Source organism: Falco punctatus, assembly GCF_963210335.1.
Source record: "Falco punctatus genome assembly, chromosome: 14".
NCBI classification, from domain to species: domain Eukaryota; kingdom Metazoa; phylum Chordata; class Aves; order Falconiformes; family Falconidae; genus Falco; species Falco punctatus.
Genome location: NC_137594.1, coordinates 20939329 through 20951540, shown reverse-complemented (window position 1 = coordinate 20951540; position 12212 = coordinate 20939329). Strand labels below are relative to the sequence as shown.

The window sequence follows — 12212 nt, the reverse complement described above, 5'->3', positions numbered from 1 at the left end:
CAGTGCCCCCCATTGCCCACAAGCAGCCGGCCGGGACAGGGCATGTGCCCCCAGCCCATGGCAGGCAGAGGAAAGGGGGGGTTCCTGGGAACCCCCATAGCTTGTAGGTGATGGCCCTGCCAGGCTGGGGTGTCTCTGCCAGGGCTCACCAGCTTTTTTTTCCCTGTGGTGCTGCTAACGAGAGTGAGCCGTGAAAGTGAAGGTTGGTTGGGTTAATAATTACTGAGCAGCAGAAAGGTGTCCCAGCTGAGGAACACAGAGACTGGGCAGCATCTGTAGCAGCATCCAGGGGTGCTGTTTGCTCAGGAGGGGAGAAGGATTAACGAGGTGGGGGTTCCTTCTCCAGTCAAATCCAGGACACTGCTGCCCAAGGGTGCACTGGGTGATGGAGGAAAGCTCCCAGAAGAAGCGTGCAGGGAGTGCAGCACCATTTGAGAGAGCAGTGGTGATGGAGGGGACCTCTGGGACGCTGCTTAGTGAATGCAGAGTGGCGTGACACCCAGCTCTGCCAGCAGGTAGGGACACCTGGGCTGGGCCCCACTGCCTGAGGGGCAAGGTGATGGTGTCAAGATCAGCTGGGTGTTCTGGCTTAGTCCTCCCTGTGGTGACACCTGAATTATGTCCCACCTCTTTCTGCACCAGCTGAGGCTGCTAATGCGGCTGTGCTCCTCTGACAAACTGAACGGGGCAGGTAGAAAAAGCAAAGCAGCTTTTCTCGACTCCATGGGAGGTTCCATGGCGAGCAAAGCCAGGAGCTGGGTGTGCATCTCCACTGCCCAACCTCAGGCAGCAGCCTCCTGCCCAGGCTGCCTTTGTCTGGCATAAATGCTCTCCCAGGAGCGGAGGGGTGACAGCAGCTCCCTTGTTTGTCCCCAGCTGGCAAGAAGCTGGCATGGGATGCTGTGCCAGATATCATGCCCACGTGCTAGCTGCCGTCACTCTGGCTTGGCAGCCGGTTTGTGCAAACTTTCCGGGCAACTGAACTTCAAGCAAAAGTAGAAAGTATTATGAAAGACTTTTTTATATATACATCTATATTTTTAAAAATACATCTGTATTTAATGCTATTTTACAGCAACAGTATTTTAACAATATAAACTCATTTGTTTGCTAAAGGAAAACCAGAACTGAAATAAACCCTGCAGGGGTTAACTCAGACTGGCTCTCCTGGGTGCTCTGGTTTCCTGGGCTACTTTTCTTGGCTTATTGCTTATCTCTTAGGTTTAATCTGCCTCATTGGATCCTGCTGCTGGGGAGCTATTAAAGTCAGTTATCCAAAGCAGTTTTGCATAGAGAAGTTGTTAGATTGTAGTGGGTGAACACCTACTAATTTGGGATATTACATCTTGGACATTTTTAAAACCTTTCCTGTAAGGATTCCATTCTCTTCAAAGTAGTTTTAAGACTGGGGGTCTCTAAGAACAAATGTTCATTGCACTACATAATATGCAAATTGTTTTGCTGCTAGATTCCCTAGCTCTGAATACTAAAGCTGTGTTTACATGTTCATAATTTTGTCTTTATAGGTGTTGAATTTTATTTCAACAGACAGTATTAAGTTTTGCATTTCCTTTGTTATGTTAAAATCTGTCTGCCGTTTTTCTAGATGAGCGGTAAGGTGGCACCCACAGTCCCAGCAGGGCTGATGGTACCAGCGCTTCTGCAAACCGGGCATTAACTCGCTGCCAGTTTAAGAAGCAACTCGTGTGTTCATGCGTTTAAGGGTTAAGGGGGTTCAGTGAGCCCAGACATCCCAACCTACAAAACCCAGGGCTGAAGCAGCGCTGGCTCCCAGAGCCAGGTAGGCAGCACAGGGTAAGTTGCTGTGGGGACCATCACCCACCCGGGTCCCCCAGATGTTTTCTCCTTGAAGCTGCTCTGGTCGCTGTATGTGGAGAGGGTAAAAAGGGCCGAGGCAGCTGCCACCCACTGTCCTCCTGCTGGGCCTTGCTGGGCACCTGTTTTTGGGGAGCATCCTGCTGGGTGACATCAAGGCAAGCACTTGGAGCCTCCTGTTTGGGAAGCGGAGCTGGCAGTGAGGGGAGCGGCTGCATCGGGATGCGATGGCGAGTGTGTGGGGGATGCGCGGTTGGGGTACAACAGGCTCCCTCAGGCTGCAGTGTGGAAGGGGGGTGCTGGGGGCCTTCAGGGAAGGGGGTGTTGAGTAGCTGGGGGGGGGCGGGTGCTGAGGGCAGAGGAGAGGACTGGCCATCCGCGCGTTCCCATAAAGGATAGCACAGCATCCTGGCTCCTACCCCATGGCAGGGAAAACACGCCTCTCTCGGCTGTTATTTTCGGTATCTCCTGCGCTGCTCCTCCCTCCGGGCTGCAGGCGGGCAGCACAGCAGAGGAAGACGGGCTCTGCTGGCAGAGGTACGCTGCGCCCCTCGCCAGGCCGCCCCCAGCCCGGAGGGGTGCCATGGCTTGGGGCTCCCCCACACCGGCTCCCCCCACCACAGCACCGCTGCTCCCGCTCCAGCTCCCAGCCGCCGCCGCCGCCTGCCCGGCCTCCTCGGGGCCTGCGGGCCCCACAGGCCTCCGCCGTACCCTGGGTGAGGGACGGGGACCCGCCGTGGCCCCCCGGCGCTGGCCCAAACCCGGCTGCCCTCGCCGGGGTGGGCGGGCAAGGCGGACCCCAGCAGCCCGCCGCGCGCAGGCCGTGCACCCCACTGACTCAGTAACGCTAATAACGCTAATAACGTCGCCTTTCCGCCCGCCTCCCTGCCCTCGCGTCACATTTCTGAGCTTCCCTAAGCCATGGCCACAGCTGGGAGTGCACCCCCGCTTCCTGAGGGGTTCACGGTCCCTTTTGCAGGCTCCGAGGAAGGAAGCCGAAGAGCTGAACACGTGGGATCGCAGGCAGGGCACGGAGGAGCCGCAGAGCCCGCGGGCAGGCGTGTATCGCAGCCAGCGTTAAAAGCAGCTACAGGGAGAAAAGCCAAGTCCGAGCTGTTCTTGTCAGCAAGTGGCAAGAGACGCGAGCGAGGTCCCAGGAAGGAAGCAGGACGGTGTCACTTGGCTGTGCCAGCCGGCGCTGGGTGGAAGGGGGTGGTCACGGATCCGATGGCAGATAAGATAGCGTAGCTGCTCTGCTGCTGCCACCCCGCACTCCGAGTGAGTCACGCTTCAAAGCGCTGTATTCTAGAAAAGCGTGTTCCTCTCTGCCTTATGCTTTTTTGCATCGCTACTCCGTACTTGCTTCATGTTTTTCAACTCTTTTCCTCCTTTGAGGATATCCAGAAGGGCAGGTTTTCATTTAAAGTACCCCACGATGCTGAGATAACACGGGGACTCCAGGACCCAGGGCTCCAAAGGCGAGGGGCATGCCGTGAGCTGCGGGGCCAGACGATGAGGCTTGGCCCCACTGCTCGCCTGGGAAGGGCAATGTCTGCATTTAACAACCCCTCGCCGATTTATGAGAGGGTTAGAAAAAAATAAATGTTGCATCAATAGTTTTATTTGTGCAGAAATCTAGCATTTTGGAAAGAGATGGATGAGAATGTTAGGTGGTGCTCTGATGCTACGCTCAGCTTTCCTCCCAGGCGCTTTTGCGTTATAGTTCAAGATTTGCTTTTTCATTTTGATGTGTATAAATGCAAATTCTGAGACAGGAGTCACAGCAATAAAGTATTTTTTTCCAACTGTCACGTCTCATCCCAGGCAAGGACCACCGTCCTTGAGCTACTGCTTTCTGCTGAAGGCCCTTCTGTTTCACTGTTGGTAAATAATGGATACATGGGGCTGTTTTCTGTGCAGAGCTTCTGCTTGCAAAGAGGGTGGGTTTTTTTCCCCCACACTTTGAGAAATCTGTATCAGCTTTTTGAACACCAGGGCAGCACTACTAGAAAATTCCCTTGCATTTTTATTACTCAGAGTAGCAAAACTTCACTGCAGGAAAAAAAGAAGTTTTCTTTTTTTGTTTTTCTTTTTTTTTTTTTGGTCCCCCACTAAGGCTTTGATCTGATATCTTTAATTCTTGGAAAGTATCACCCAGCTTCTTAGGATTGATTGAAAAAAACTGTGCAAAACAATCGACCAACAGATTGCCCCCATTTTTGTGTTCAGTTTGGTGAAATTCCAAGTTTTAAACAATTTTGACCTCCTCTGTGATCCAGTTGCATTGGTTTGATTTGTGAAATAAATCCTAATGCGTGTGTCTGTCTCTTTCGTTTGTTTGTTGCTTTTTTCTGTACAGGGACTTTTGAGAATTAATTGCGGGTTTGGAAGTTTCTGCCATTTTTAAATCGGCAAAATGCCTGCTCCCATTCCACAGCTGTGGAACTACATCCCGGAAGAAATCCTCATCCAGATTTTCTATTACCTTTCCCTTCGAGACAGATACACAGTCTTCCAGGTTTGCAGAGAATGGGCTGCAGCTGTTTCTTCTAGCTCTGTGTGGCATTTCACAGAGATCAGGTGAGAGGAATGGGTCTCTGATGTCCGAGCACCTTTGCAGGAATAACCAGATCGTTGTTTCCAGTGCCTGTCAAACATTTCCAGCACTCTGCTATGACCTTATTGACATTGTGGCTTCTATGTGTGATGATGATCTCTTACGTGACTAGTACCTGCTTATATAATAAAGAAAATTGTGTTGTATGCTGGGTTTTTTTCAGTTGCTGCTTAGGATTTGGGTTTTATGGGAAATACTGCATCCTTAGGTCTGTGGTTTTAAGCTGCCATTTGAAAATGGCAAGAGGCAAAGTTCCTGAATAGTTATCCTTGTCATGACACTTAATTCTCTGATGGGTCTTTCTGGGAATGACTCTTCTCATCTCCTGACCAGTGTTTGGCCTTACAGTGACTCTGCAGCCATCAAGTGAGAAGAAATGTCTGGCGCATCTGTTAATGTTTGTAGAAACACTAGTAAAGGAGGGTATCTGCTCTGTGGCTGCTCAGCTCAATGTTCATGGTGACTAAGAGGTTTTTTTGCCCTTCCAGCTGTGATTCAGAGGATGAGGAAGGCATGCTGCAGAGCCTGCTCCAGTTCCTCAGCCAAATCAAACACCTGAAGATTGTGTTTGACCAGTCCAAGGAGGTCAACCGGAGGAATGTGACACGCATCTTGGATGTGCTGGCAAAACAGAACCACAAACTGCAGCAGCTGTGCATTGTGTGCCATGGAGAGAACCCCTATTTCTACTCTGGCCAGGACATCCTACAGAGCATACGGAATATATGCGACACGAAAAACCAGATAGATCTTCAGCATATTGATTTTCGAAAAATGCCCTTCACTCTCGACGATAAGCTGGTCGGACTCTTAGCTACCGCCAACCCAAACTTGCACAGTTTGTTCATCAACAACCGCACCCTGGTATGCAACGTGGCACCAGACACCATCAGGAAAGTTCTCAGAGCGTGTCCCACTCTCTCGGCCTTGGGTGTTTACTACGCCAGTTTGTCTGACGATGTGTTCCAGGAGCTGCTCGAGCCTGGAAGAGCAGCTTTCACCCATTTAGACATTTTCTGTGAGCGCCTGGACAAGTATATACCGGTCATCTCAGAAGAGCTCTGGGCTGCCGTAAGTCAGAAGCATCCTCAGCTCTGTGTAGACCTGGAGTTCGATCATACGGTCCCTGCCTGCAAAATACCACGGATCCTGAAGCTGAACATACCTGTGAGCACGCTGCAACTGAATACCTATAATTACATGGTCGATCAGATTAGGTTCGTCACCCAGAGCTACAGCAGTACTTTAAAGAAGCTGATGCTGCAAACCACATCCTCGGAGGGCTTAAATGCCTCACTAGTCGATCTGGCTAGGCAGTGCAGAAATCTGTTGGAGATCCACTGCTACTGCGTGGTCAGCCAGGAGGTGGTAGATGCGTTCCTCACGCACTGCCCCGGTCTGAAACGATACACGCTGAAGGTCACCAAGGAACGGCACCCCTGGAAACCAGTAACGGTTCAGTGACCAGGTTCTTCTGACCTCCTGGGGAAATCCCTGGGGGTCTGCAGGGGGATGGGGACAGCGGATTTAGAGCAGAAGGCAAATGCTGCACAATGCCCTCCGCACTCACGGAGAACGTGCTGTTTCGCCCTGGCTGTTACGGGCGATGCGCACCTGTTCTGCAGACCAAGCATTTACACTCAAATGTGATAGAGAAAGGGTTATACAGAGAAATAGAATTGCCCCCTGCCTTTTTTTTTTTTTTTTTTTGTCGTGCAGGGGTTTTTTTTTGGTGTGGTTTTTGGGGGGTTTTTTTGTTGGTTTTTGTTTGGGGGTATTTTTATGGGGGTATACAGGGCATGTCTTTTTTCTTCTCTGCTTCTTTATTCAGCAGGAATGCCGAGTTTACCCTTTGTGGGTTTTTCCTGAGGACTTCAGCAAAATTTAATTTTGATTTTATGTTTTAAAAGAATCTCAAAGTTGAGCACATTTTGTCAAGTATCCAGCAACCACTTAGACTGTTAAGGAAGTGGCAGCTTCAAAGCAACTGTTTTCTGCCCGGTGGGGTACTCAGCCATGCAGATTCCGTGAGCTACAGCAATGAACTGCGGTCATCTGGTAGAAAATCCACCCTAACCTTGATAATTCCTCTTCCGGCACTTCAGTGATGGTGAGCTCACCCATTACCCACTTGTCACGTAACTCCCAGCTTGGAGGGTTATAACAGGAGCTGAGTTATGTTAGAAAATACAAGCAGGAAGAAAAATACTTAAGGAAAAATATTCAGAAGATAGTAATAAAAGGCACATGGCCTGCAAATCCCCTTGTCCGTCTTGCTTTTCTTTTGCTCAGAAATGTGGATTTCCAGGTTAAAATTTCAATGCCCTTTGCAAAGACCTTTGCTTTTATTATATTCTTAGTGCTTCGTAGGAGAATCAAGAGTGGTGACAGTTTTTGCACCCGATACCTGCATTCACATGCGTTACCATGCATCTGAATTAGGATACGGATGTGCTGCTCTGGTGTGCCAAAGATTCTGGTGAATGTTATCGGAAGAGGAGTTTCTGAGTTGAAATGATCCTGGCACAAAGCAATAATAATAATAATAATAATAATAATAATAATAATAATAACGATGAAGCATATAGTCATCTAGATTCCCTGTGTAGCTGTTTTTATCATCCTCTCTTCTCACCCGAGAGCCAAATCATTTCTCTTGACAAATAACATAAGATCCATAGCCAAACCAGCTTACAGTTTTGACTTTTCAAAACCTTGCCAAAGATGTGCAGCCCTGAGGTCTGGCCAGCCTTTGTACATCTGTGCTGGCCAAAGTTTAGGGCAAGAAAATTCCAAAATAACCATTCAGGTGCCTTCACAAACCTGGCATTGCCGTGCCTGGGCATCCCACAGACTCTCAGCAGGGTTCGCTCCGGTGACTTGCTAACCTCCCAGCATAAGGTGTGCAGCACGTGGTCCCTTTGCATGACGCTGCGTATTTATTCACAGCTCTGTGAGATCGGCTGCAGTGCATTTTCATTCTGTGTATTGTTCTCCGGGGCTGGTGATGCCATCGCATTGTGCTGAGTTTTTAAGAGTGTGAGCAGCACTGCTGATGTGACTCCCTGGGAGCCTACTTTCCACTGGCCTGGGATAAAATTCCGTGGTTCATTCTCTGCCGGAGGCAGGCGCGTGCAGGGAGGCAGGCACGCCGAGAGTGATGGGGTTAGTGTAGCCAGGACACTGAAAAACGATGCAGGATTCGCCCAGCTCTCTGGTGATGGATGGCTACTCCAGCAATGTGCCAGCCTTCCTAACCAAACTCTGGACGCTGGTGGAAGATCCTGAAACGAACCACCTCATCTGCTGGAGCACTGTAAGTACGATGGCTACTGCGTGTCAGTGCCGGCGACACCGGGAAAAACCCGAGTGCGAGGCCTCAGTACTGCGGTGCACAGCACCTTTGGTTTGGAAATGCTGGCCAGCTAACCAGGAGGGTGAAAGGGCTCAGAGTTTGTTGGGGGCATTTTGGATGTACTTAATATTATTTATCTTCAATACTGTGGCTTTTCTGTTTCAAAGGGATGAGTGGATTGGGAGTGCTTTAATAGCAATATTTCCACAGTTCGCTTGAAGCATCTTAAAGGGTGTCTAATGTCGAATCTTCTAAAAATCCAGACTCTTGAAGAGAGAGGATTTTCACCTTGCTTGAATCGGCAGTTCCCTGAAATCTCCTAGAAAAGGTGCAAAGCTCTTAAAAAATTCCACTGCTGTTTATATTATTTCACATATTGGGAGAAGGCAGCTGATAAATGGCATGCAGACCTCAGGCTAAAACCTATAATTTAAAGAGATCTCAAGCTGGCACTCAGAATCACATTTTGGAAGAGCTTTGCTCGATTTTTCCACAATTCTGTGTGATGATCATGGTGGTGTGTGTATCTGTTGTCTGTGCAGCTCCATAGGGATAGATTGCTTTGCTTTGGCTTCTTGTTTGTCACTGAGGCAATCAGAGAATTCAAATGATTTATTTGTCCCCCTCCTACAGCATTTTGATACTACATTGTGCTTCTGACCCAAGTTTTGCTACAAATAGTGTGATTTGTCTTTCGCAGGGAGTTATCAGATAAGTTGTATGCATAAACTTGTTCTCCAAAATCAAGATTCTATAGCAAAAGCAGATTTAAAGGGGGGGGGGGGAAGTCTAAAGCAGCCTTTCTGCCCTGCATTTGTGTCCAGCAGAGTTTTCATTCAAAACTGGAGGTAGGATTTGAGCTGCATTCTTATCCAAGGTGATGGTTGCTTTCTGATGTTGGTATTGCATGGCCATCCTCTGAGAACCACCAGGTTCTGGTGGGGTGTGCTTTAAATCCAGGCTTTCAATCTAGGAAGGGTTTTATAAAATGCATAAGCAGTCCGCTCTCTCTTACACTCACCCCATGGTTATTTTCGACTGCCTACCACCACTGTGCTCTGCTTCCCTGCACCCTAACTCAGGCTACAGCTATGTTCTTGGGAAGTTTTGGTAAGGCTTTTGGATGTCTAAGTTTCTCATGTTGCGTGTTCCCATGTTTCCCATGTTCATCCTCTTCTGTCCATCAGGAGCTGAGAAATTGTGTGCAAGCCTAAGATTTCTGGATGTAATCAGAACTCTTAGAAAATAGGACCTTCAAGGGCCTATGAAACGTGGTAATGGTTTATAAATACACTGAAGGCTGTTGTAAGGTGGGAAGGAAAAGTCTGTCTGTGTCCACAGTAGATTGGACAAGAAGTGATTAAACGGATTTTTAAAATGGAAGATGCAGGTAGGAAGAACTAGCAAATCCCTGGGGTAGCTTGCCTGAGCAGGGCACAGGGTCTGTCACCACGGGGTCTGCCAAAAAGAGTCAAGGCACCTGCCAAGACTGACGTGCTGCAGAGTCAACTTTGCCATGGGCAGGGGAGACTTCCAAAGCTTCTCCCAGCTTGTGAGGTAAGACAGGCAAGCCACCAACTGGCACACACACCCTTCAGCGGCGGACACGCAGCAGCTCCAACGTCCCCTGTGTCTGTAGGGACCCTTTTGGCTGTGCCAGCATCTGGGAACATTGCAGCGCCGAATCCAAAGGAATGGCCTCGCAAGAGGGGCCGTAAGGAGACGTTCAGGTACACAAACCCCTTGTGCTTCTCATTTCACATCCAGCGAGCGTACCAGCCTGGGACACAGAGGGAGCCCTGGGCGAGCAGGGCAACCCAGCTTTGCCCCAGGGCAGCCGTTTTGGTGTTGGGAAGCCCTGGTCCCTATGTCACCTCTGCAAGCACAGTCTGTGAGGATAACTCCAGGTTATTAGTGAATCTCCGAAGGGCTTGGTCAGCCCGTTCTCCTGCTGCACGGCGTAAGGAGCAATAGGAAAGGCCCCAGTGGCAGTCAAAGGGCACTGTCGAGGCAAACACAGCCGGTGTTTGCAGCAGGGAACGAGGAGCAAGAACACTCCTTGTCCCCTCCAAAGCTCCAAAGTCATGTGTTCATGGGCACGCAGGGTTAATTGTTAAAGCTGACAAACGAGGAGGGAACTGGGAAATGTAGTGGCAAGGAGTAGAGTGGCAGGGTTTGCCGGCTGGTGGCTTTCTGGCCATGGGCAGGCACACACCGGCCCCTCATTAGTCACTGAACTTTCTCATGTTCCTGATTACTCTCCCTGTTTTAGGAACTTGCAGGCAGCCCTGAGTGCACCCATGCAGCTACAGAGCCTGTGAGGGGTGCGTGGTGGGACCCCCCACGGCTGGTACGCTCTCGCTGCACGCAGAGACTGAGCCCTTGCAAAACGCCGTCCTCCCCTATGAAAGCCCAGTCCGCTGTGAAACACCCCCCAGGCTGACGCCCCCACTTGACTGCGGTAGCAGCGCTGAACACAGCAGGAGGATGCCCCTAGCTGTGCTCTCGGGTCTCGGAGCCCTCCCTGCCAGTGCCATGCAGACCCCGGTGCCTTTAGCTAGCTGTCCCTTGAAACTCAGCTGCAGCTGAGCTTGGTGAATCCCTAATATCTGCTGTTGTCTTTGCACTGGCATAGGTCTCCACATCTTGCCTGGCCCTCCATAAAGCTGTGGGGAGCTGTGGCTGTGCAGCTGGGGGGGTCCCCAGGTAGCTCTTTGCATCTCTGTCTCCACAGGCAAAGCCAGTGCGAGCCCCTGGATGCCATTCTCTGCAGGTGTACAAAAATGCCACCTGTGCCTCAAACTCCAGGTCTGAAATCACAATTCTCCATCCTTCCAAATTCCCCGTGCTGCCCGCCCAGCCGGAGCAGAGAGAGGATTTAAGGTGGTTCCTGTCTGTCCCCATGTCCTGGAGACACCGAGGTTGTTGAGGCTTGAGACTTAGAAAAAGTTGTTCCTAAGTGGGGGTTAGAGATGCAAATTAATTGCCAGTTCTTCTGTCCCTTGAAAGGGTTTGCTGTTTGCAAAATGTTTCAGGGCAGCTTCAGCGCTGCCCGGCACAGGGCAAGGGAGAGCACGTGGCCTGCGGTGGCCCTGTGCCAGCAAGCCCGGGCACTTCGCGTTGCTCTGCAGTGGTGGATCCTGGCAATGCAACCCCAGAAATGGATGCGTTAGCTGGTCAGCGTGCATGTTGCTAGCACGGGCTGTGGAGCATGACTGTCAGCGTTTTGTGGGTTGCCCTTGCGGCTGTGTACTTACAAAAATAATCGAGAGAAGGCACGTAGAGCTTCTGGGTCAGTGCAATGCCTTCAGAGACGATTTGCTTCCTTGCCTTGCTGTGTTTCTTGTGACACGATTCCAGGCAGCGCTCCGTCCAGGACTGCTGCACTCTGGAGCAGATGGGTTGGAGTTAGACTTACACAAGCAGATCGGGCGGTTATAATGGCAATTCCCACTTTCCAGGAACTGCTTCAGACACCAGTCTTCCTGTGAGGTCCATGCAAGGGGAGGTGATCACAGGCTATTGGGATGCAGGTGTCTGTAGTTTCTTTCTCACACCCGAGGCTCTCAACTAAGCAGTGGCAAAGCTTAGCAGAAGAAGATCAGAACTGTAGTCATAGAGGAGTGACTGGGCCAGAATGGAATGGATTCATGACATCTGTCATTGAAGGCTGTTATCACTCTTCTCAGCTTCAAGGTGGCGATTCAGGCAGCACGACTTCCCGCGTGGCAGGACTCAGGGAATCACCTCCTCCTGGGCCCCTCTCCTGGTCGGGGATGCTCCCCTGACTTCGCTGCTGTCCTCTCCTTTGCAGAATGGCACCAGCTTCCATGTCTTCGACCAAGGGCGCTTTGCCAAAGAGGTGCTGCCCAAGTACTTCAAACACAACAACATGGCCAGTTTCGTCCGGCAGCTGAACATGTGTAAGTGCCGCCTGTGGAGCCCGAGCCACGTGTCCGGCAGCCGGGGCAGCGGCGGCGAGCGCGGCGGGGACAGCAGGCATGCAGGGGAGCTGCGGGTAGAAGAGCCAAGATCTCGCACAGCTGTGCGGTCTTGTGGCATTACATATCAAAGGGGACTCGCCTCTGCGATCCCAGGGGAGCGATTTGCATTGACCTTAGGTTCCAGCATGAATTTCAGTTAGATTACATTGTAAGATGAGCTAAGAAATTTCAGCTAACAGGTTTTCAGCTTCTCCTGCATTGATTTGACGACGTATTATTATTTCTTTTCCATTTTATTCTACATGGGGCTTTTCCCAGCAGCCTGATACCATGACTCCCTCGGAAGCTGCTGCTTGCACGGGCAGCATCCCCGGAGCTTACCAGTCTCACCGTATGGGCGGCTGGAGAATGGGCAGTACTTCTCCCTGCAAGCCCTGCCTTGCTGGCCAGACATTTTCAC

At 50.7% G+C, this 12212-nt stretch overlaps 2 protein-coding genes across 4 annotated transcripts in view; both read left to right on the top strand.

The window, feature by feature from the left end:
- The first annotated feature begins 4 nt into the window (after positions 1-4).
- On the top strand, positions 5-8588 carry FBXL8 (F-box and leucine rich repeat protein 8). Of its 3 annotated transcripts, none has more exons than XM_080411153.1 (3): positions 5-1815; positions 4196-4416; positions 4942-8588. In XM_080411153.1, the coding sequence occupies exons 2-3, from the start codon at positions 4253-4255 to the stop codon at positions 5915-5917; spliced, it is 1140 nt and encodes a 379-aa protein (XP_080267279.1). In that variant the 5' UTR covers positions 5-1815; positions 4196-4252; the 3' UTR covers positions 5918-8588. The 3 variants fall into 3 exon arrangements, with proteins under 3 accessions (XP_080267279.1, XP_080267277.1, XP_080267278.1); XM_080411151.1 differs by lacking the exon at positions 5-1815 and adding an exon at positions 1834-2373; XM_080411152.1 differs by lacking the exon at positions 5-1815 and adding an exon at positions 2380-3114.
- The window catches only part of HSF4 (heat shock transcription factor 4), a gene marked incomplete at its 5' end in the record, with an annotated part of 26606 nt that continues 22040 nt past the window's right edge, over positions 7647-12212 (top strand). Inside the window, 2 exons of the mRNA XM_080411139.1 lie at positions 7647-7769; positions 11623-11731. Of these exons, the coding sequence (XP_080267265.1) occupies positions 7647-7769; positions 11623-11731 (232 nt within the window). The remainder of the gene's footprint in view (positions 7770-11622; positions 11732-12212) is intronic.

What these genes read in the sequence shown, in the direction of transcription:
- FBXL8 (XM_080411153.1), top strand. Translation starts at nt 4,253, where the DNA reads ATGCCTGCTCCCATTCCACAGCTGTGGAACTACATCCCGGAAGAAATC. An exon ending in TGGCATTTCACAGAGATCAG is followed by an intron (nt 4,417 to 4,941) that starts GTGAGAGGAATG and finishes TTGCCCTTCCAG; the next exon opens with CTGTGATTCAGAGGATGAGG.